This window comes from Chelonoidis abingdonii, chromosome 1 (assembly GCF_003597395.2).
Source record: "Chelonoidis abingdonii isolate Lonesome George chromosome 1, CheloAbing_2.0, whole genome shotgun sequence".
NCBI lineage: Eukaryota > Metazoa > Chordata > Testudines > Testudinidae > Chelonoidis > Chelonoidis abingdonii.
The window spans coordinates 346803579-346825524 of NC_133769.1; the positions used below are offsets into that span (position 1 = coordinate 346803579).

Sequence of the window (21946 nt, forward strand, 5' to 3'; positions counted from 1 at the left end):
ACACCGATGTGTGTATCTGTTGTTGTACACCTCTTCAATAGGGATTTGGAGGGCCTCAGCCATCCTTTTCAGTAGTTTTTGAAATCCCTTATAGTTGCCCATCTGTGGGGCCATCAGCTCCACAGCAACCTCTTTGTCCTCTGTTTGAGGTTGTGTCAGAACCAGGAAGGGTTATTGGAGTGTTCGTATGTGCAGTGCCATGGAGGAGACAGTCTTCTGCTCCGTCAGCCCACAATTGCTCTGAGCTGACCATGGTCCCCAACAAGGACACTGGGGCAGTGGTAAGAGTCTGGTAGCAAGGGACTACAGAACCATTAGCTTGGGTTCAATGGATGCCAGTATCATTCTTATAGGGAGTTCTGATACTCCTCACAAGATGTAAAGGGCTGTGGTGAGAAGCTGGGTGAGTCAAGATGTTGCTGGTACAGATATTCCTTGACCACCAATTCTGAAGATTAAACTAAGGAGAATGTGCAGGCTGGATCCATAGGGAATGCAGTGGACCCATGGTGCTGCAGGACTGGATAGGGTCGGTGCCAAATGAAGTGCTGACAGCACAGGACGATAGGAGTTCTGCATAGCCATAGGTGCTAAGAATCTGAGGTGGCATAGACAGGTGATCTGGAACCAGGTTTTCCCACAGCAGTATTGCAGTCTCCACTAGAGTCATGGTACAGTGCATTGATCAGCCTGGTTCTGGTGCCAAGAGTCTGTGCCATGGCCACTGAGGTAGATAATATTGGGGTTTCATGCCAAACTTTCCCCCAAAGTCCTGGATTTTGGTGCTGGACATTACAATACCATATGGTCAGACTCAGCTCAGGATTGAGCTTTGATAGGAACCATTCCAGACTGTGGAGTCTCAGATAATTTTTGGTATCACAGGAAGCTTTCTTTAGAAGAAACCATGGTAGGCAACCTACCTCTGGGACTTCTGGCTCCCTGCTGTCTGTCTGAGGACAATGTTGTGGTTCTAGTCAGACAATAAGCCTGCACTTATGAACTGGGGCTCTGAAGGTCCCCATGCAGAGGGGTGGGGGGTGTCGAACGACCCTGGTTTGGAAGCATACATCACGGATTTAATCAGTAGGAAGACCTGAAGGCAGGCCTCCCTGTTCTTCCTAGCCTGACAGCTTAAGGGCATATTTAATGGGACTGTGCAATTCTCCCAGACAGGGGCACAACGAGTATCCATCAAAGGCTGGGATAGCTCCCTTGCATGAGAGGCAGTATTTGAATTCGGGAGAACTGGACGACACCATACTGGCGATGAATAGGATCTTAATAACTAAAAAGGGTCACAACAGTCAACTTAATGACTAAAACACTCGCACTATAAACACTATGAGCTACAAATAAAAAAAGAGAGGCTGGCCACCTCTGAGAGTCAGGCTCCATCTCTAAGTCGTGAGTTGGTGAGAAGAACTGAATAGTGGATAGTGTTCCTCAACCTTTAAGTGGAACACGAGGACTGAAGAGGGTGTGTACATCCTAAGGCAGAGGTTCTCAAACTGGAGGTCAGGACCCCTCAGGGGATCATGAGGTTATTATGGGGGGCAGGGGGGTCCTCGAGCTGTCAGGCACCACCCCAAACCCCACTTTTCCTCCAGCATTATAATGGTGTTAAATATATAAAAATGTGTTTTTAATTTATAAAGGGGATCACACTCAGAGGCTTGTTATGCAAAAAGGGTCACCAGTGCAAAAGTTTGAGAACTACTGTCCTAAGGGTACTGTGGGCCAAAAGTCTCTGATCTCTGGCAGATGGACAACATCAGAGGAATGTGCATATGGATGTTCAGTAGCTTTTAAGATTTTTTATAGAGGGGTTGTTTAATTGAAGACGGTCAGATGGCCATTTAGAAAAATCTCAGCTCAATTAACTCCAATTGAAGAACAAACAAGGAGGAGTACTGATTTCAGAGTTAAACAGAAATGGTGCATCATATTGCCTGATAGCTGCAAAGCAAACCTGCAACCCTGTGTCACAGGAAGGATCATTTTTAAAAAGATTATTTCTAAAATAGTTTTATCCAGAAATTTCACACCCTAAGATATTTAAACTGAAGACATGGTTTTTCTCACTTTTGGTGGAAAAAAATACTTGTATTGCAGCCATTGTCTCGTCAGCAAAGAGGAAGCACTATGGTTTTAGGTACTGTATTTTATTACATTAAGGCTTATCTTGGCCATAAGGTATAAAATACCCAAGTAGTTCTTATTGTACTATGCTAGCACCTAGGTTGTTCATTAATAATTCTGAGTGAAAGGTTTAACACTAATTACTTACTGGTTATCCCATTCATACTATCAACAAAACTTTTTTGCAACGTTGATAATTGATATGTTAAAAGGACCCAGTGAATAAGCTAAATGGGAAAGCAAATGTTAGACTTATTTAGATATTTCTAGGCACTGTCATTAATGTTCAAGTGGTTTTTAAACTGCCTTTTTTGACAAAAGTTATAGATGACACTAATCAGTCAAAAGGTAATTCTCATGCTAGACCATATGGTAAAACCAATGACTATTTAAAAGCTGTTCAAGATGTACATTACCATTCTGGTCATTAAAAATAAATCCCTTCCCAGTACAGTAGAACGTCAGAGTTACAAACACCAGAGTTACAAACTGATCGGTCAACCACACACCTCATTTGGAACCGGAAGTATACAATCAGGCAGCAGCAGAGACAAGAAAAAAACCCCAAATACCATACAGTACTGTGTTAAACGTAAACTAGTAAAACAAAGGGAGAGTTTTAAAAAAAAAGGTTTGAAAAGGTAAGGAAACTGTTTCTGTACTTGTTTCATTTAAATTAGGATGGTTAAAAGCAGCATTTTTCTTCTGCATAGTAAAGTTTCAAAGCTGTATTAAGTCAATGTTCAGTTGTAAACTTTTGGAAGAACGGTAATGTTCTGTTCAGAGTTACGAACAACCTCCATTCCCAAGGTGTTCGTAATTCTGAGGTTCTACTATATATTCAAGAGTTCCATGGTAATTAGGCTTAATTTATCATTTGAAAGAAATGCGATGATGCTGACGTGAACCCCCATTTGGAACATGGTTACAAAATTGAATGAAACCCTCACACAGCAATTAAAAAAAACCCACATGAACGAATTATGGCAGTACCTTTCTGAATTACAAAATGCCTCAATGGATCAGTGATTTTGCCACAAAACATGTCCATATTTCTATCACCACATCATGGTCCTCTTCGGTTCGGTTTGTTTCAATTACCCGTTGTATCTGATCTATAACTAAGATTGCAAACTCTGAGGCAGAGACTGTCTTCTTCTGTATCCTGTCTAGCCCAGTGGGGACCTGACTTGAGGCCTGTAGTTGCTACTGTAATACAACTGAGAATGTCATGCATGCTTTTCTTCTCAGGCATGTTGTGTAAAATGTGCATTCTATATTGGATTTGATACCCACTAAAAGTTAAAAAGTGGCTATTTTAAACACAATGGATATAAAATGCAGGTTCTTTACATCAGCATAGACAAGGCAAACCGCTTTAGTAGGGGTTATCACTGTTGTTCAGCCCCTAGTCTTTAGAATCCATTATTCAGAGGGCTGGGGAATTAAAACCAAAGCAGTTAAGAAATAGCTTAAGGATTGAAATCTTGCAGTCCATACTCAGACAAAACTCCCAATAACTTTACAGGCTAGGGAGCCAAGAACCCTTTAGTTCTAAACCCAGATCTAACACAGTCATCTCCTTTGATACCCACTGCAATGAATGGGATATTTTACCTTAACAAGAACTGCAGACTCTAGGTGGGAAGTAACAAAGTTTGGCATTTCCAGCACTCTGTTACACACACCTCAATACCATGCCCTCTCAGGATGGAATCGGTCCATCTCTGTTTCTAGTGTCTATGCAGTTCAGTGTTTCATCACTGTAAGCACATTCCTATTGTTTAAATGGTTTCCGCTTCAACAGCTGCTTCTGGTAATCCATTCTGCATGCTAATTACCTGATGGATTTCACCTTTCCATAATTCATATTCAAGTGGTTTTATAAATATTCAAACTCTAGACAGTGCCTTTTGCGATACGAGGTTAACTGTACTGTATATAAACAGTCTGCAAACTGGTTTATCCTCTCTGGTGAACTGCTAGGACCCCAAACCCAGTCCATGCATTGAGAAAGGCAATGTCCTGTGTTCGGTGCGGCTTGTATTAGAGGTGGGGAGACAGGGCAATTGTCTTGTGCTCCTGGCAAAAGAGGAGCATGCAGCAGCAATCAGCATGAAGAATCTATAAGTCTTTGACGAACCTTATCTTCGTTGCTTGCGCTTGCATTTCCACTTGGGAGCAGATCTGTTAAAACTAAACAAAAACAAATGCTCATTACAATGAAACTTCATCACACCATTTTGTCATAAGCAAATAGTCCTGTTTTCCTTAAAACAAAATACCAGCCACGGAGATTTAAAAAAAAAACCCACAAAAACCCGCAACCTATTTTCACCTGTGCTTTGTACCATAGCTGGGCTAGTATGTGGCTTTATACAGGGACATATACAAAGGGCACCCTCCTAGTAGAACTACCTGTCAAACACTGAGCCTGAGGAGCACCTTACAGTTTCCTTTTGGAAATGCAGAACACAGAGTTAGCGTAGAACCACAAGCTAGTGCATAGGGTTCTGGAGCCATCCCCCAGGCATCTCTCTACTTCTGGGGTGGTCAGTATTGCTGTGATTCTGGCTGTTCCTATCCTCTGAAGTGTGCCAAAGTGGTAAAGAAATCGTCTTGGGGCCTTTCTTGTTCTTGTGCAAAGGAGCTAGAATCTGTACCTAGGTTTATAAAATCTTTTATTGAATCATGCTAATATCACTAGAGGCAGGCGAAAATGTAGGTGCAGTTAAATGCAACTCTAAGTACTCCTACTGCAGATCAAAGGCCACAATCATCCCAGTCAAATTTCATACAGAACCTATAAAAATGAGAGCTGATGGGTGAACCATACATCCATTTCATGACAACTTCTGAGTTTCAACATTTATTTTCATTCCACATTGGAACATAACAAAAACCTCTTGAACATTTTCATGAAACAGAATCAAGCTGAAAGATCAGTTTTCAGATTCAAAAGGTCAGGTTTTCAATAAGTTATTCCCTCTCACCGACTGGAGAGTCCACCATGAACCTTAGAAAAACTTTCCAGTCAAAATCAATACATTTTAGCTTTGACAAAACAGCACATTTCAGCAACAAACATTAAGTCACCAGTGTTCTGACCAACTCTAATAAAAGCATTCCTGTCATTAGGGCATCTTGGATTTTTTATTTTATTTTGCAAGTGGAGGGAGTGACTTAGAATTAAAATTTTTATTAAGATGATGTTTAAAAAAAGTGAATGGTACAGAGTTTAAGCATAGAAGTTTCTGGTTATCAGGGAATAACGTACAGATTATCGAGGGATGCGAAGTTCGGTTTAAGATCAGGTGGCATATGGAATACATAATCTGCAATATCCCCGATTGCGGGTAAAAGGTTGATAGGTCAAAGTACAGACATTGAGGTATGAAGTTCATATAATGGTATGTTCAGGTGTGAAGTATAATGAGTGGATATGATGATGAGGATGGATTGACCCTCATTTGGTGAGAGAGATTTAATGTTCAGGGAGTTTATGGTTCCAGTTCATATGATCCAATGGTCCCTTTCTCGTAGTCGATGCATGATGTCACTCCGGCTCACCCCTTCTGGTACTGTCGTGGTCAGTGATGTGTTCAATGTAGATGTCCCTGGAACACTGGATGGTGTCTGAGACTATGAGGTGCCACATGAGCCATGTGTAGTGTCAACCAATCACAGCACATGCTCGTTGAAGGGGTACCAAGCGCCCAGGGCTCCAACAATCAGGGCGTCCATCTGCACCTCATCACCCTTCGCTCTCAGGGTGTCAGCCAGGGTGACATACTTTTCCAGTTTACGAGCTTGGGCTTCGCGAAATGCCAGGGTCCTGTTCTCAAAGGAGACTGTGACATTAACAAGGATGATCTTTTTCTGGGCCTCGTCAGTGACGATGGCTGTCGGTACCGGGGATGGTGGAGGGGAGTGACTTAGAATACTACATTATGAACATTTCTTTTAAGCTGATGCTTCCTCCATTATATTAGGCAGAAGAGACAGTATCATTACTGTGCTGAAAAATAATTTAAATATCCCCTACCTTGGAAACCGTTCTTTGACTTAATCTGCATCTGCAGTTTCCTCCTATCTGAGCTAAATATGGTCAGAGTTCCCAGCCCTTCCCGCCTCTGCAAAAAGAGGCTCTCTCTCTCTTTCCATGTACAACATGACTGGTAATTTCCTTCAAAGAGATTTGGAATCACAATGAACACCATAAATGGAAAGAGCGTTATCTGAAGCCAGGTTATGTTTCTGTAGAAAGAGCAGGATCCGAGTAAATGCACTGAAATATAAAATATGCTACCCTCATTACCATTGTATCTTAATATTTATTGTCATATTACCATGATTGCTCAATAGAATTAACCATGTCTGGGCAGGGGATGAACTGTTATGGTTTAAGTGCTCTATTCTGGATTCTGACTCACCCTATGATCTTGGTGAAATCACTTAGGGCCAAATTTTCCCTTCTCCTCTGTGACCAATTAAGGCCCCACTGCAGTGGAACTGGAGTGGTCCCTCTGCATGTGGTGATGGTCATGAAGGAGTTGTATACAAAGGTGCTGGAACCAGGGATGGTGGGGATGCTGCCACACCCCCTGGCTTGAAGTGGTTTCCATTATATGCAAGGTTTACAGTTTGGTTCATTGACTCTCAGCACCCCCATTATACAAATTGTTACAACTTGTAGATTGCAAACCCAGAAGTGACCGCTGTGATCATCTAGTCTGACCGCCTGTTTAACTCAGCCCATAGAACCTCCCTGAATTAATTCCTGTTTGAACTAGAGTATATCCTTTAGAAACACAGCCAACTGCGATTTAAAAACTGCCAGTCATACGACCCTTGGTAAACTGTTCCAACTACCTTCTCTGTTAAAAACGTGTGCCTTATTTCCTGTGTGAGGCCATGTGTACACTACAGGGCCTTCGGCTGCCTAGCTAGGCCTGCGGAGCCCCCTAGCATAGATGCAGTGTATAGCAACAGAAGGAGGAGATCTGATGGCAGAGGAATACCACCTTCCCTAATGACGTTAGCTATGCTGACAGAATCCCTCGCTGTATCTACACTGAGGAATTTATCGGCATACCTGCGTCAGTCAGAAATGTGTTTTTTTCATATCCCTGGCTGTCATAACCATGCTGCTATGAGTTTTAACTGTAGATCAAGCCTTAGGGATCCTTTGGTGCAGCATACTACCCTTAAGGGGCTCCCTCCACCCTAGAACAGGGGAGGTTTGGACAGGGAGCATGAGAGATGTGTAGCCGGCTTGGTGGCTTATACATAAACAGTTTCTCTTGCCACAAACAGCAGACAGACAGCAATAACAGGGGCTCTGCTGCTACCCTTCCACTAAAAGGAGTCCCTTCCCCAATACCACTCCCATCAGATCTTGTGTGTGTGAGAGAGAGAAAGGGCGGGGATTAACTTCTATGCACCTCTGTCCCTCTAGCCTGAAGACTACCAGCCTTTCACGCTGTTCTTTAAAACAAAATCATGACACCACTATCTTCCCCATCTTATCTTAGTTCTCTCTCTAAATGCAAACACACTATACAGTGACTGTACACTTTACTACTTTGTGATAGATAAAGGACTAAGAACTCAATAACCAACTGCTGCTACCACCACTTCTGCTAGGCTTAAAGCTGATGAGAGATGAAGTTAGGAAGGGCTAACACAGATCTAAGAGCCTATTCTGGCTCTAGCCCTCCGCCACAGGTTAGACCCATACCCACAAACCAGGCAGGAGAGCTAAGACGGGCACATGACTTCCTTAGTTTTTCCTTACCATCAGTTCAAATTACCCAAGCAATATTATTGCACAAACACCATATTAATTGGAAGTGACATTTCTCAAAAGCAAGTGCCTAAGCTGTAGATGGAAAACTTGCACCTCTGCTTATATATTTTGCAGGCACAGTTTAGGCATCTATTTTTGAAAATCTGGTCCATTATGACAAACAAATAAAAATACTACAATAGCTTTCAACAACATAACCTCCTTGTGGTTTAACTGAAGTTATAAGAATCATATAAGCAGACTGTATTGTTACGTATAAGCTAGTCAATTTTCTTATACAGAACATTTAAGTCTTTGCACACAATAATTCTAAGGCTTCTGTTTGCTTAGATACAGAATTTCCTAATATAAGAAACAATTTTTCTTCTTATTCAGGCCCATGTTAATGGACACACCATTTAAACACAACAAGCAGCTCAACTTTACCTTGTAGTTCTGTTGTAGTCCTTTCTGGTTCTTCTGTAATTTTCTCTTCAGGCTTCTCCTTCACAGTTGCTGGCTTCCCATCTACCATATCTGTCGTCTTAATCGTACCAAGGTTTGGCAACAGATGGATTATGTCACACTTCCCAGGGCCTGCAATATTCTCCAGCACTTTGAGGCACTTGTATGATTTAAGCTCACTTATGTTTTCCTCAAGGAAGAGGAGGTAGAGGCTTAAATCATCATAATTTGACTTGAGTTTCAGAATATCAAACGTTGGCAGAATTTCATATACTCTAAGAATGTCTGAGCTTCGCCTGAATGGGACGAGCATGGCATACATTACAAGAGGCATCACCAAAAGATACACAATTAAGTTAATGTAACTGAGTAGCTGGAAGACGCCAACAGCAATAAGCTTACATTGAACTAATTCTGGAACTGTTGTGTCATTCTTCAAGATTCCAGTTTTGATGGTGCACAAAAACTCATCAGTCATAGAGGAGAGACTGATATAATAGCCCAGATAGAGGCATGCAAACAGGATAATTGCTAGTGTTAGTAAACGGCAAACAACATATTTGATTATTAAGTTTTTGGAGGCTCTCTTTGTCTTCAGGTATTGTTCCACAATGGGGTATTTAAAGTAGCTTTCAGATATCTCCCACAAACTGGAAAAAGAAAAAGTAAAAAAACATAGACCAATCATTGCAGGAATCATTTTGTCATATTAAATAAGCCAAATATTTTGACACACACAAACAAAAGGCCTGATTCTGATCTCACTGACACTGTTGTAAATCAGGAGTTACTCTACTGAAATCAATGACAGTTAACATTGTGTAGAACAGATGTGAGGGCAATCTCAAGACCAGAATTTCAGTACATTCACTAGTACTGAATATAACTATTTACAAGACAAGGATGAGAGTAAACAGGAAAAATGCCCAAGTCTCAGACAGAATAAGTAAAATACTAAAAAGAAATTTTTAAATGTAACTCAAGCACTGATACTCAAATCCAGCCTAAGAGAAAAAGCAGACACAGCTGCAACATGTCTTACATTAAGATGAGAATCGCATTTTACCTGCCAAGACCTAACTTCAGAGATCCATGCCAACTCACTATTAAAGAAACAATTTTCAATTCTTATTTGTAATTTTTATTTCTTCTGAAGAAAGAGAAGAGGAAAAATTGCTGCACTGTCTAGGGCAGGGGTCCCCAAGGTGGTGCCCGCGGGGGCATCTTAATGTGCCCGCGTCCTGGCCCCCAGGAGAGCACCTGCTGAAATGCCACCGAATTTCAGCGGCCTTTCGGTGGGGATGCCTCTCGATGACGACCTTGTCTCCAACAAATGATGTCATTGAGAGGCGTTGCCCTCGAATTTCGGCAGTGACGCCTCTCGATGAAGCCCTTGCCTTCGACAAGTTGTGTCATCGAGAGGCGTCGCTCCCGAATTTCGGCAGCGATGCCTCTCGATGACGTAACTTGTCAACGGCAAGGAGCATCATCGAGAGGCGTCGCTGCCGAAATGCCGCCGAAATTTGGCAGCATTTCGGCGGGTTCTCCACTGCTGCAGTGGTCCTTCCTCTGGCGCCCGCCAGAGGAAAAGGTTGGAGACCACTGGTCTAGGGAGTCTGTGAAACTGAGGTTGATTAGAACAGTGCAGCAACTAATCCAAGAGAGGGAAACTGTCAAAGACAAATATTTTTAAAAGAAAAGAAAAAAAGGAGTCTTTGCAGAGACAACTCTGAGAACAACAGAGTGACAGGGGAGCTCAGTAATGGCCTTACAGATCAAAGGATGTGAAAAATAACTGTACTGGTAGGTAAGGAATGCAGCCAACTGCACTTCCTAATGCTGTTTTAGGCAATATTGATATCCATTGGAGCAAAGGAAACACAGAGCCACCTCAGGCTCTACAAAGGGAGAGGAAGACAACCTGATTTTGTTTGAAAAAAGTAGCTATTCGTAAGTTCTAACTCCATATACACATTTTATTATCGATTTGGGATCTTACATTTTTAATCACAGTTCTAAAAAAACATTTCAGCTCATCTTTAAAACGTCTGGTATAAATTTACAGTATGTGTCTGCGATTTACAAGTGTTCCAAACATATTATACTTATTAAAGGCTAAAAGAAATAAAGACCAAAAATACCAAGCTACAGCACCTTACCTCTGTGTCAAGTTTTCATTAACAGCTGGAGGCAGGCTACTGGGGTCTCTGGTGTCTCCACTGCGAAAGCTATTAGCTGCTTTGATTGCCCTGTTGTAGGCCTTGTCAAGTTCTTCCATAATAAATTTCAGATCTGAGCAAAGATGGGGTGCTGCAGTGAAGCGCCAGAACAAGCATGGCAGATACAACAGGATAGCAACTAGTAGCAGGATATATGGGAAAAACTGGAAGAGAAAAATAGCATTAAAAATTAGAATCAATCTGTAACAAAACAAGCCAAATAAAAATATTTTCTTGGGCAAGGCACACTGTTTTATAAAAACCCATTTTCACACTAACCAGGGTGAGTAGGAAACTTTCTTGGTGGGTTGGAAGAAGGGGGAAGCCAAAAATGTATGCAGAATTTAAGCTTTTGTTCTTTTTTAAAGAAAAAAAAATAGAAATGAAACCAGAAAATAGTCCCATAGGTACAAAGAAAAGCTCCCATTAAGAGCTAATGCAGAGCCATCTTCTTGAGTGTTGCAGACAGACAGATCCACTGCCTCTGCTGCTGCTCAGATTTCGCCAGACAGAAGCAGAGTGAACGTAACCAAAATTCTGGACCACATTTTCACCACAGCTATTCAGAACTGTGTGGGCAAGTGTGAAACTGACAAGAACAATGTCATTTGATGTGGATACAGTGGCAAAATGAGGACAGACACATGCATGGAATTAAGCAGCTTGCTGCGCCTTTTATTAACCTTTAACACAAGGGAGGGGAGCTACCTGTCCATCACCCATACTCTCCTATACCAGGCATTTAATTTGATCCAGTGCAGGGGTTACAGGGCTCCTACCATATACTCTGTAACCTGGTGAAGACTTCCTCAGTCTACTCCCCCAACCCCTAGGACTCAGTTCTCTGAGATCTAGCACCCTTCCTCATGGCAAGGGGGAAAGAGGGTGTAAAGGGTTGGGGACCTCAGCCCTGGGAGCAACAAAGTCTCACCCTATCCCATGAGCTCAAGGGCCGTCTCCAAAATCCCAGGACTTCTACCTCAGCGAACTGTTCATTTTAATTTTTGATTGCACTGGAAACAGGCTGCAAGTTGTGAGGAATTAACACCTCAACCCAAGAACCTCAGGTAAGTACTAAGCACCTTCCTATGTAACCAACTGTGGCTCAAAGGTGCTGCGAGGAAGATGAAAAACTTCCTGATCCTCAATTGACCCACAGGAGAAAAAAAATCCTTCCTGACCCCCAAATTGGAGATCAGCTAGACCTGCAGCACCTGTCAGGCCGGGTTCCCATTCCTAGCTCAGAATGGGTGGGGTGGGCTGCTGGAACGGAGCAGAAGAGGATCCATATAGCCCCAGTTCCAGGTTGAATCCTGGGAGCTGGGAAATGTAAGCCAATCAGCAGCCCACCCCACCTTGGAACTGGTCAATTGCAAGGCTCTACATATTGGTCTTTTGGTAGTAACTATCTTATAAAGCTTTAAAACCTGGTTAAATGTTACTACTTTCTTCCTATATAACAATGCTTATAAAACACATGTATTGTAAGCTTATAACACTACCCATGCCAGTATAGCTTACTCAATGCATGCTCTTATCAATCATATAATAACGGCAATATATTCTTGTCAAGGTTCCTTCCCCACTCTGAACTTTAGGGTACAGGTGTGGGGACCTGCATGGACACCTCTAAGCTTAATTACTAGCTTAGATCTAGTAACACTGCCACAATCCAGAAATTTCAGTGTCTGGAACACTTCCTGTCCCCAAAAAACTTCCTCTCCCTGGGCAGCCTGAGAGGCTTTTCACCAAGTTCCTGGTGAACACCGATCCAACCCTTGGATCTATACACAAGGAGAATTTAACCGTCCCCCCTCTTTTTCCGCCCACAATCCTGGTGAGTCCGATCCAACTCCCTGGATCAAAAAAAAACAACAAAAAAACCACGAGATAAAATTCATCAGGTATTAAGAAAAAAAGCTTTTATTAAGAAAGGAAGGTAAAAATCATCTCTGTAAAATCAGACAGAAAATACTTTACAGGGTAATCAGATTCATATAGCCCAGAGGAACCCCCTCTAGCCTTAGGTTCAAAGTTACAGCAAACAGAGGTAAAATTCTCTCAGCAAAAGGGAACATTTACAAGTTGAAAAAACAAAAATAAGACTAACACCTTGCCTGGCTGTTACTTACAAGTTTGAAACATGAGAGACTGATTCAGAAAGATTTGGAGAGCTGGATTGATGCCTGGTCCCTCTTAGTCCCAAGAGTGAACAACTCCCAAAACAAAAAGCACAAACAAAAGACTTCCCCCCACCAAGATCTGAAAGTATCTTGTCCCCTTATTGGTCCTCTGGTCAGGTGTCAGCCAGGTTCACTGAGCTTCTTAACCCTTTACCGGTAAAAGAGGCATTAACCCTTAACCATCTGTTTATGACAATTCTCAAGGTTGTTTGTAGTATTGCTGTAGCTGCATTGGTCCCAGGAAGAGAGAGAGTCAAGTTGGGGGAGGTAATGTCTTTTATTGGATCAACTTTTGTTGGTGGAGGGGACAAGTTTTTGAGCTTCACAGAGCTCTTCTTTGGGTCTTCTCATCCCTTCCACCAATCTCACCCACTTTGTCCCTCTCAATACATTCTCAAGGCACATTTATATTAAATGTATAAGGTATAAAACAGCAATAGTATCTGAAAATCCTTTCAGATGCATATATTGTCTAATTCTACCAAACATAATTACCCATCTTATTCATCTATGAACTTCTAAATTTTAACTTTTAGTACAAAGCATATTCTAATGAACTCCAGTATCAGAACCCAAGGAATTGTAATTATAGTCATGATGACCAAAATTCATTTGGTTTTAAATTACAAATATTTTTTCCCTCAACACATACATTTGAAAGTCCATGAAGAGATCATCAGCTGGTGCAAATGGATGATGTGGTTCTACTGAAATCAACAGATCTACACAGATTTCACCAGCTGAGGATCTGGTCCAGTCAGTTGGTTACTGTGGCTAGTAGCCCACTCTTGCATTTTCAGCAAGGATAAAGATGTTACCTGAATTTGCTTTGTCTGTATATATAAAACAAATGATCTGATGCACATACGCCTATGGAGGAAAGCTGCTTCCAACATCTCAGACAACTGTGACTTATCCTGTGAATTATCTCTACTCTTACTCACTCTCTTAGCATACCTTTATACATATACCTTAGGAAACAATGTCTCTCAACAGCTGGAGATGATACACACTCTGACTACAATTAACATGCCAATCAGGAAACTTGCTGTGTTCTAAAATGGTAACAGCCACATCAAAAATTTGCAATGTGAAGCCTTAATTGGTGATAAAATCCTGAAATTGCTGTGCTAAGTGTAGCCTGGGAAGCTTAACTACTTCAACTTCTATTGCTTGCCGCTACTTCTATTGCTTTGGTCCCATCACAATTATATGTGGGGAAAGACACTGGTTCAGTTTTCCAAGTCCTCAAGAAAAACAGTGCCATAATGCATGCATTTTATAATTGGAACAGATGGGGCACGGTGCAAAGGGGACTAGCGCAGAAACAGATTAGTTTTCAAAAACTCATCATGATTACGAAGTGAGGAAGACTGTGATTTGGATGGGAGCAGCACTTTCTAGTCAGCAAGGACCCAGAGCTGGGCTGGGGGCCAGGCTGCTTCTGCAAAGCAGCCTGGCCCTGCCCCCTCACACCCAAAAAAGGGGTGGCTACCGGGGGTCCTGGCCTATAACAGTGTCAATGGCCCTTCTTAGCCAGCAGGGACTCAGCTGCCGGGCTGGGCACATACCTTCACACCTCCTGGGTTGTGGGCTGGTTGTGGAATTTATTTATTTACTTTGAAATCTTGTCCATCTGCCACTCACCCACAGCTCTCACCACATCCATCTTCTGCCTCATAGCATCAGTTGTCCTCTCTTTCTCCCCACTGGCTCCATCACCCTTTCTTGGTTTCTCTCACCCCTCTACAGTTCCTCATCATCTCTATCTTGTCCTCTTCTCTGCTCTACCTCAATCTTCTCCCTCTTCTCACCCGCTCAAATCTAGGTCCCAAAACCATACCCTCCTCCTCACCTCTCGTGATATTTACCCAGCCTCGGCCCTCCCTTCATTCCCCACCTCCTGCACCCATCCCAGCCCCCACCTCTGCCCCTCTTGTGTCTCCATTCCTAACTTCATGCCCTCCCCTTCCTTCTCCTTCTCTTGCTGTCTCTGGACCACCCACTTCTCTCATATTTTAAAAAAATAATTACATCAATCCAGAACTTATTTCTATCTTGCTTCTTTCAGCTCCTGTCTCTCATAGAGACCTGGATCCCTTTGTCCAACATTGCCTCTGTAGCTGCCCTCCCTTACAGAGGCCTTTCCTTCTCTCACACTGCCATTTCCTGCTCTCCCTCTTACCCACTCTCATTCCCTCCCCTCCCCTCCCCTTCTCCTTAACCTCATTCTCCTGTGGCTCTTTCCCCTCACAAAACAAGCACGTTCCAGTCTCTCTATTCTTTTTAAAAACACATGTTTGATCCCACTTCCTCCCCCCTCCTTTTCATCTCTAAGCTCATTGAACACACTATCTGGAGTGCCTCTCCTTCAATTCCATTCTAGACCCTCTCCAGTCTGGCTTCCACCACTTGCACTCAAATGAAACTGCTCTCACCAGAGTCTCTGAAGACCTCTTCCTAGACAGAGCTCAGAACCGGCACTCCATCCTCATCCTCCTTGACCCATCAGCTGCATTCAACACAGTCAACCATGAATTTGAAATCTTTTCCTCCCTGGGCTTCCACAGCACTGTACTCTTCTGGATCTCTTTTTACCTCTCTCATCTCTCTTTCATTGTGTTCTTCAGGGGATCCTCCTCATCCCTCCTCCAGCTTTTTGTGGGGTCTCCACTGGGATCTTTCCTGGGTCCCCTTTTCTCCCTCTGTACCTTATCTCTGGTAAACTCATCTTCAAACACAAATTCAATGACCAATCACTGTACTGATGACTCACAGATCTACCTCTCTACTCCAGACCTGTCTCCTTCTCTCCAAACTAAAACCTCTGCCTGTATCTCTGATATCTTCTTCTGGATGTCTGTTCGCCAGCTGAAATTCAACACGACTAAAAAAGAGCATTCAATCTACCACCTTCAATGTCTTTCCCTCCATCTTTTTTCTCAACCATTGTGCACACCATCACCATCCTGACTGTCATGCAGGCAAATAAGCTGTTGTCATATTCAACTTGATCCTCTCTCTAGGTCCTCACATCCAGACTACGTCTAAACATTGCAGATTATTTCTGTATAACATCTGTAAGATATGGCCTTTCCTATCCATCTATATAGCTAAAACTCACACCCAGTCTCTCACCAGCTCAAGTCTTAATTACTGCAACATTTTTCTCTCCGACCTTGACAAATGTAATCTTGCCCCCACATCCATTCAGAATGCAGTTGCAAATATTTTCCTAACCCACTGCTTTGACCATGTCATACCCCTCCACTTCCTCCCTTTTCTCTATCAAATCAAACAAGTTTTTGCCTTCACTGTCAAGGTCCTTCACCATCAATCTGTACCCCATGTATCATCTTTCATTCACTATCGAGATGTTGACTCACACCTCTGGTGAGACAATGATGCCAGCCTGCCTTCTCCACTTATTACATTTTCAAACAAGAATCTTTGTGCTGTCTCTTAGGTTGCCCCTCATGCTTGGGAGGTGCTCCCCACGAACCCCCTCAAACCTACCTCATTATCCTCCTTCAAATCCTTTGCCATGACACCTGCAAAAATCCAGACCACTGGTTTGTTGAGCCTACTGCCTATCTTGCTGAACAATATCATTGCATTGTTTCTTCGTACTCCTCCATCTGTTGTCTCTTGTCTTATACCTAGATTGTAAGCCCTTGATGCAGAGACTGTCTTTTTGCTCTGTGTTGTAGAATGTGTGGCACAATGGGGTCCTGGTCCATGACTAGGGCATCTAAGTGCTGTGCTAATTAATAATAATATTAATGAGAGCACAAGGGGAACCTTGCAGATGTTTGTTTTGAGTTCCAACTCTGGAAAGAAGGAACATTTGCTCCTGTTTTATTTGGAAGCAGCACTCTTAGTTTACCAAGCATTCCATGATGTTTTCAAGGTCCGGTTCATAACCCTCTCACCTCATCTCATTATCCTCGTCAGTTTTTCTTTACGTGTGTTAATTTGTGATCAGAAGTTAATTTCCACATGAAACTTCTGAGATGAACGCCCAACCAGAGAAGAAAATCAAAAGATGATCTGACAGTAGAATCATAGGAGTCAGAATGGAAAGGATTTGTTAAATTATCCAGATCATCTAACCAATATTTAAATAACCTTATTTACACTGCCATACCAATCTTTTAAAATAGCAGCAGGCACACACACACACACAACAGTTGTATATGGATAAACAACTGGTGCTTGATGTATGGATCAAAGCATGCAATTTGCTTTTCAAAAAAATGTATTTCAATGCCTCACAATTCACAAGGTGGCAGCATTACATCAAGTAGTGGAGAGATGTCTCAGGGATAGTCTGCATTACATTAGCCATGTTTCTTGTTGGTGCTAAAGACCTATATGGTGAAATAATTGAAGAGTTTACTACCCTTGAAATGAAATTCAGTTTTGCCCCAGAGAGCTTTAGTTCTAAGATTACTAGTAGGGCTTCTTTTAACAGCATTTTGTGAAGTTTTAATGCTCGATGTGAACTATAAATATGAATATAGTATACTCCTGTCTCTCCAAAACCCTATTATCCGAACCTCCACGTTATCCAAATCCCTTCCTCGTCCCCCAGCATGAGATATGTGCTGCAGAAGGCACGTATGTTGCAAAGGACGGGATTTGGATAATGCAGAGATTCAGGTAAGAGAGACTCCCCACCAGGACTGTAAGAAGGAGGAAGAAGACAAGTCCCTGGCCACAGGGGAGGCTACCCTACTGGTGAACAGCTCCTGTGGCAGTGCAGGTGACACCCTGCAGGCACAAAGGGGAGGTTGCGAACCTGATGGAGCAGAGCAGAGAGCCCCTAGCCCCGGCCAGGACTGAGAGGAGGACAAATCCCCGGCCATGAGGAAGGCCAACCTGCTGCTGAATGGCTGAAGGGCACTTGCCGTCTCAATGATCCACACTACTGATTATCCAAATAAAGTCTATTTCCCCATGCAATTCGGATAATCTGGATTTACTGTACATGCAAAAGGCCCTTTGAGACATTCTATAGCTATACTGTAACTCCCATGTTCCTCATTTTCATATAATCATGATCTTACATATAAAGCATGCCTTGTAAGGTATCAGGGGAAAGGTTATGATCTGCTGAAAGTCATGTCTCTATCCATACATGTGTATCATTAATGCAAATGAAGTTATGAGAATTGTATTGTATGGTGGTCACTAAAACATTGTCCAGCAAGGGAGCTACAATGCAGTGACTCACCTGCATGAGGCCACACCAGGGGAATTGCTCAATCATCTTACTTGGAGAGACTCAGCAATGCCCCCCAGACGTGCCTGGACTTGTGCTCTCCAAGCACATGGACTGAGGGTATAAAACAGACAGAGTGGACATATACTGCGCCCTTCTCCTGCCACCATCTATGCTGCAAGCAACCAAGACCTGAGACGAAGACAAGACTCCAACACAGGAGATTGGCCCAGGTTTAAGGAACAAACCTGTATATTAAGAACTGCCGTATCCAGTGGAGTGAGAAAAACTGCTTAATCTAGTTGCTGCCCAGTCTAATAGGGTTCAGAGTTTAGACTGTGTGCTTATATTTTATTTTCTTTGGTAACCACTCTGACTTGTTATGCTTTGACTTAGAATCACTTAAAATCTAGCTTTATAGTTAATAAATCTGTTTGTTTATTCTATCTGGAGCAGGGCATTTGGTCTGAAGTGTGACAGAGACTCCTCTTGGGGTAACAAGGCTAGTACATATCAATTTCTTTGTTAATTAACGAACTCATATAAGCTTGCAGCATCCAATGGGCATAACTGTACACTGCAAGACAGAGGTTCCTAGGGTTATGTCCAGGACTGGAGATATTGGCTAGTGTCATTTGGCTGCAAGTAGCTGGGAGCAGCTTACATACCAGAGGCTGTGTGTGAACAGCCCAAGAGTGGGGGTTCTCACTGCAGAGCAAGGTTGGAGTGACCTAGCAGATCACTGGTCCAGATAACACCAGAGGGAAACGTCACACCCTTCCTTAGTGATTAGGACTGAGATAACATAAGCCTTTTGTAGAAAATGTTCAGATTCTGAACATCACCAGTTAAAGTTTCTCTACATGTGTCAATATGCAGTTGGAACGAACAGGGTCCAGACACCCCAAGAGAAGAACAGAAGGTTCAAACCCCCAAAATGAGCAGTTGAACCAACTGACTGCATATTGTATTATCGTGCCATAAATGTATAATGAGAAAAGTCTTTTATGAAAACTTCTAATGTTCTGAACTGGATGGTCATTATGAGATATGTATGCGTCATACAGTGTCGATTTCAGGCTGTGGTTATAAATTTATGTATGCAGAAAACTTTTCATAACCTGTACTACAACTTCAAGTAAACCTCATGGCAGGGAGGGATACTTCACAAATCAGTTGTTTACACAAAATCAACTTCAAATACCCATCCATTGTCAAGCCTAGGAGAAGACAATGATGAATTATTAGACACACCCCGCCTAGATTATCCCCAACTCTGAATAATCATGAGTCACCATGACAGGAAAGGAAAGGAAAAAGAGAAGTACAAGAAGAAGAGCTCAAATGACTGAAACAGGAGGAGAGTAGGGGAGCCAAGAGCCTGGTCTACACTAGAAAATTAAGTTGTCTTAACTATGTCACTCCGGGGTGTGAAAAATCCACACTCCTGAGTGGTGTAGTTAAACCAGGGGTTGGCAACCTTTCAGAAGTGGTGTGCCGAGTCTTCATTTATTCACTCTAATTTAAGGTTTCGCATGCCAGTAATACATGTTAATGTTTTTATAAAGTCTCTTTCTATAAGTCTATAATATATAACTAAACTATTATTGTATGTAAAGTAAATAAGGTTTTTAAAATGTTTAAGAAGCTTCATTTAAAATTAAATTAAAATGCAGGGCCCACAGACCGGTGGCCAGGATCTGGGCAGTGTGAGTGCTACTGAAAATCAGCTCGCGTGCTGCCTTCAGCACGTGTGCCATAGGTTGCCTACCCCTGAGTAAAACCAACCTAACTCCCAGTACAGACAGCACTAGACATTGGAAGAAGTCTTCTGTCCAGCAAGCTACCACCTCTCAGGGACATGGATTACCCATGCAAATAGGAAAACTCCTCCCATCAGTGTATGAAGTGTCCACACTGAAGCGCTACAGTGGCACAACGGAAGCTGTGCCGCTGTAGCATTTCAAGCATAGAGAAGCCCTAAGGAGTGTGTTCCCTTTCTCTGGGTCTTTGGAAGCTGCTCAGTGCAAATGCTGTGTGACTGTTACTCTGGATGTCTGGGATGGGCATCTTGGGGTAAGACGGGTGGAACTGGGAGCAAACATTCCATATACATAGCATGTTCCCATCCTAGCCAAGCAATATTTCTGACTGCACCTGGCTCCATGTGGCTGAAGCTGGTTTTCCTGGTGGATCCTTGAGCTCTGCGATGTTTGGAGAACACTCCCTTTGATCCCTCTGGAAAACTACAAATTGCTCACACTTCTGAACAAGGCAGCTGCCAGTAATTCCCAAAGGTGAATTTTCTGAGTCCTTGTTCTCCTTCCCAAGAGTTTTTACTATGAGAAAGTACGTCAGCCATGTTATTAAAGAAACACTGAAATCAATGGCCCCACTCATGGAGTAAGGTCCTACTCAGTGCAAGTTAGAGTGGGAGAACTGGAAACTAAGTAGAGCTTCCACAGCCAGGCCACGAACATCCTTTGATTAACATTATTAAACCAGAATGATCAACTGAAATATTAACACATGACTTCAATAATAATACAGTATAAAAGGGATTAGTCTTGCAGCACTATCTGCCGGTATTTTGTGAGTAAGACTCACAGCAGAGTAATCAAAGATGCAAAATTTGCTTGGGTAATCTTCTCCAGCTCCTACCTGCCACCACACAGTGTAATGTAGGAGACATCATTTTATATGTTAACGATAGCTCTAGTAACATGATACACAGTGACATCGGTATTTTAAAGCCTCTCTTCCCCTCGCTGATATCACCGACACATTATTTACAAAAGCATTTTCTTGTGTTCTGTACTTACCTGAGAAGACATAAAATTAAGTCACAAAATATATCTTGATAATCTATTAAAGCCACAAAAGAAATGTGTTACTTTCTTACCCTACTGACCACTATTACATATAAGGCACCAAATCTGACACCAGGTATTAATTCATACTAATTAAAAAGAAAACTTTAAACCAGATTTTCAGCAGCGCTCAGGGCCATATTTTTCAAGTGTTCTGTACCCACACTGGGGCAAGATTTTCATGAGAGTTCATGAGAGCTAATAGGTTGAGCTCTTCTGAAAACACAAACATTTATTTACCCACCTAACTGGAAGTCAAACTTTTTCAAAAATGCTAGCCTAAGAACTTGGACATGGAAAATATTTATTCCACTGTGTGTGTCACAGATCCACAGGCTCTGGTCATTGAGCAGCCAGTTTGAGCAGGGCGCGTAGGAGGAGTGGGGTAGGGTTAGTTGGCTCCTTCAGGCCTTATAATCTTCTGAAAATTTGGCCCAAAGAGACTGAGACCTGTCAGTTCCCAGTTTTTTATCCATTTAATGTGCACCATGTTAATTTTGTATCATTTTAGTTGTTTTATCAAAGTGTCTTATGGTACCAAGTCAAATGCCTTACAAAAGTCACTCTGTTACATCCACGCTATTGCCTTTATCAACCAACCTTGAAATCTCATGAAAAAATATACCAAGTTAGTTTGACAGGATCTATTTTCCATAAGCACATGTTGATGAGCATTAATTACATTGCCTTCCTTTAAATTCTTGTCTCAGCCACTTCATTATTTTGCCTACGATCAATGTCAGGCTGACAGGTCTGGGTCATCCAGTTTACCCTTTTAAAATACTGGCAGAACAGTAGCTTTCTTCCAGTCTCCTGGAACTCCCACAATGTTCCAAGCATTATTGACAATAAACATTAATGGTCTAGCAAGCACCTCGGCCAGTTCTTTTAAAACTCAGATGCTAGTTACTCAGACTTGCTGATTTAAAAATGTCCAACTTTAGCAGCAACTTTTGAACATCCTCCTGAGTTACTACTGGATGGAAAATGTTTCATCATCAAAATATGATGCACTCTAACTGTGTATGCAAAATGTGTGCATGAGATGAAGTAAA

General features: G+C 42.3%; 1 protein-coding gene across 1 annotated transcript in view; it reads right to left on the reverse strand.

The window, feature by feature from the left end:
* Positions 1 to 2150: 2150 nt before the first annotated feature.
* PANX1 (pannexin 1) overlaps positions 2151 to 21946 on the reverse strand; it is a 48020-nt gene continuing 28224 nt past the window's right edge. The window contains exons 3-5 of the mRNA XM_075062768.1: positions 10555 to 10778; positions 8378 to 9045; positions 2151 to 4338 (exon numbers count right to left, since the gene is read on the reverse strand). Of these exons, the coding sequence (XP_074918869.1) occupies positions 4253 to 4338; positions 8378 to 9045; positions 10555 to 10778 (978 nt within the window). The 3' untranslated portion in view covers positions 2151 to 4252. The remainder of the gene's footprint in view (positions 4339 to 8377; positions 9046 to 10554; positions 10779 to 21946) is intronic.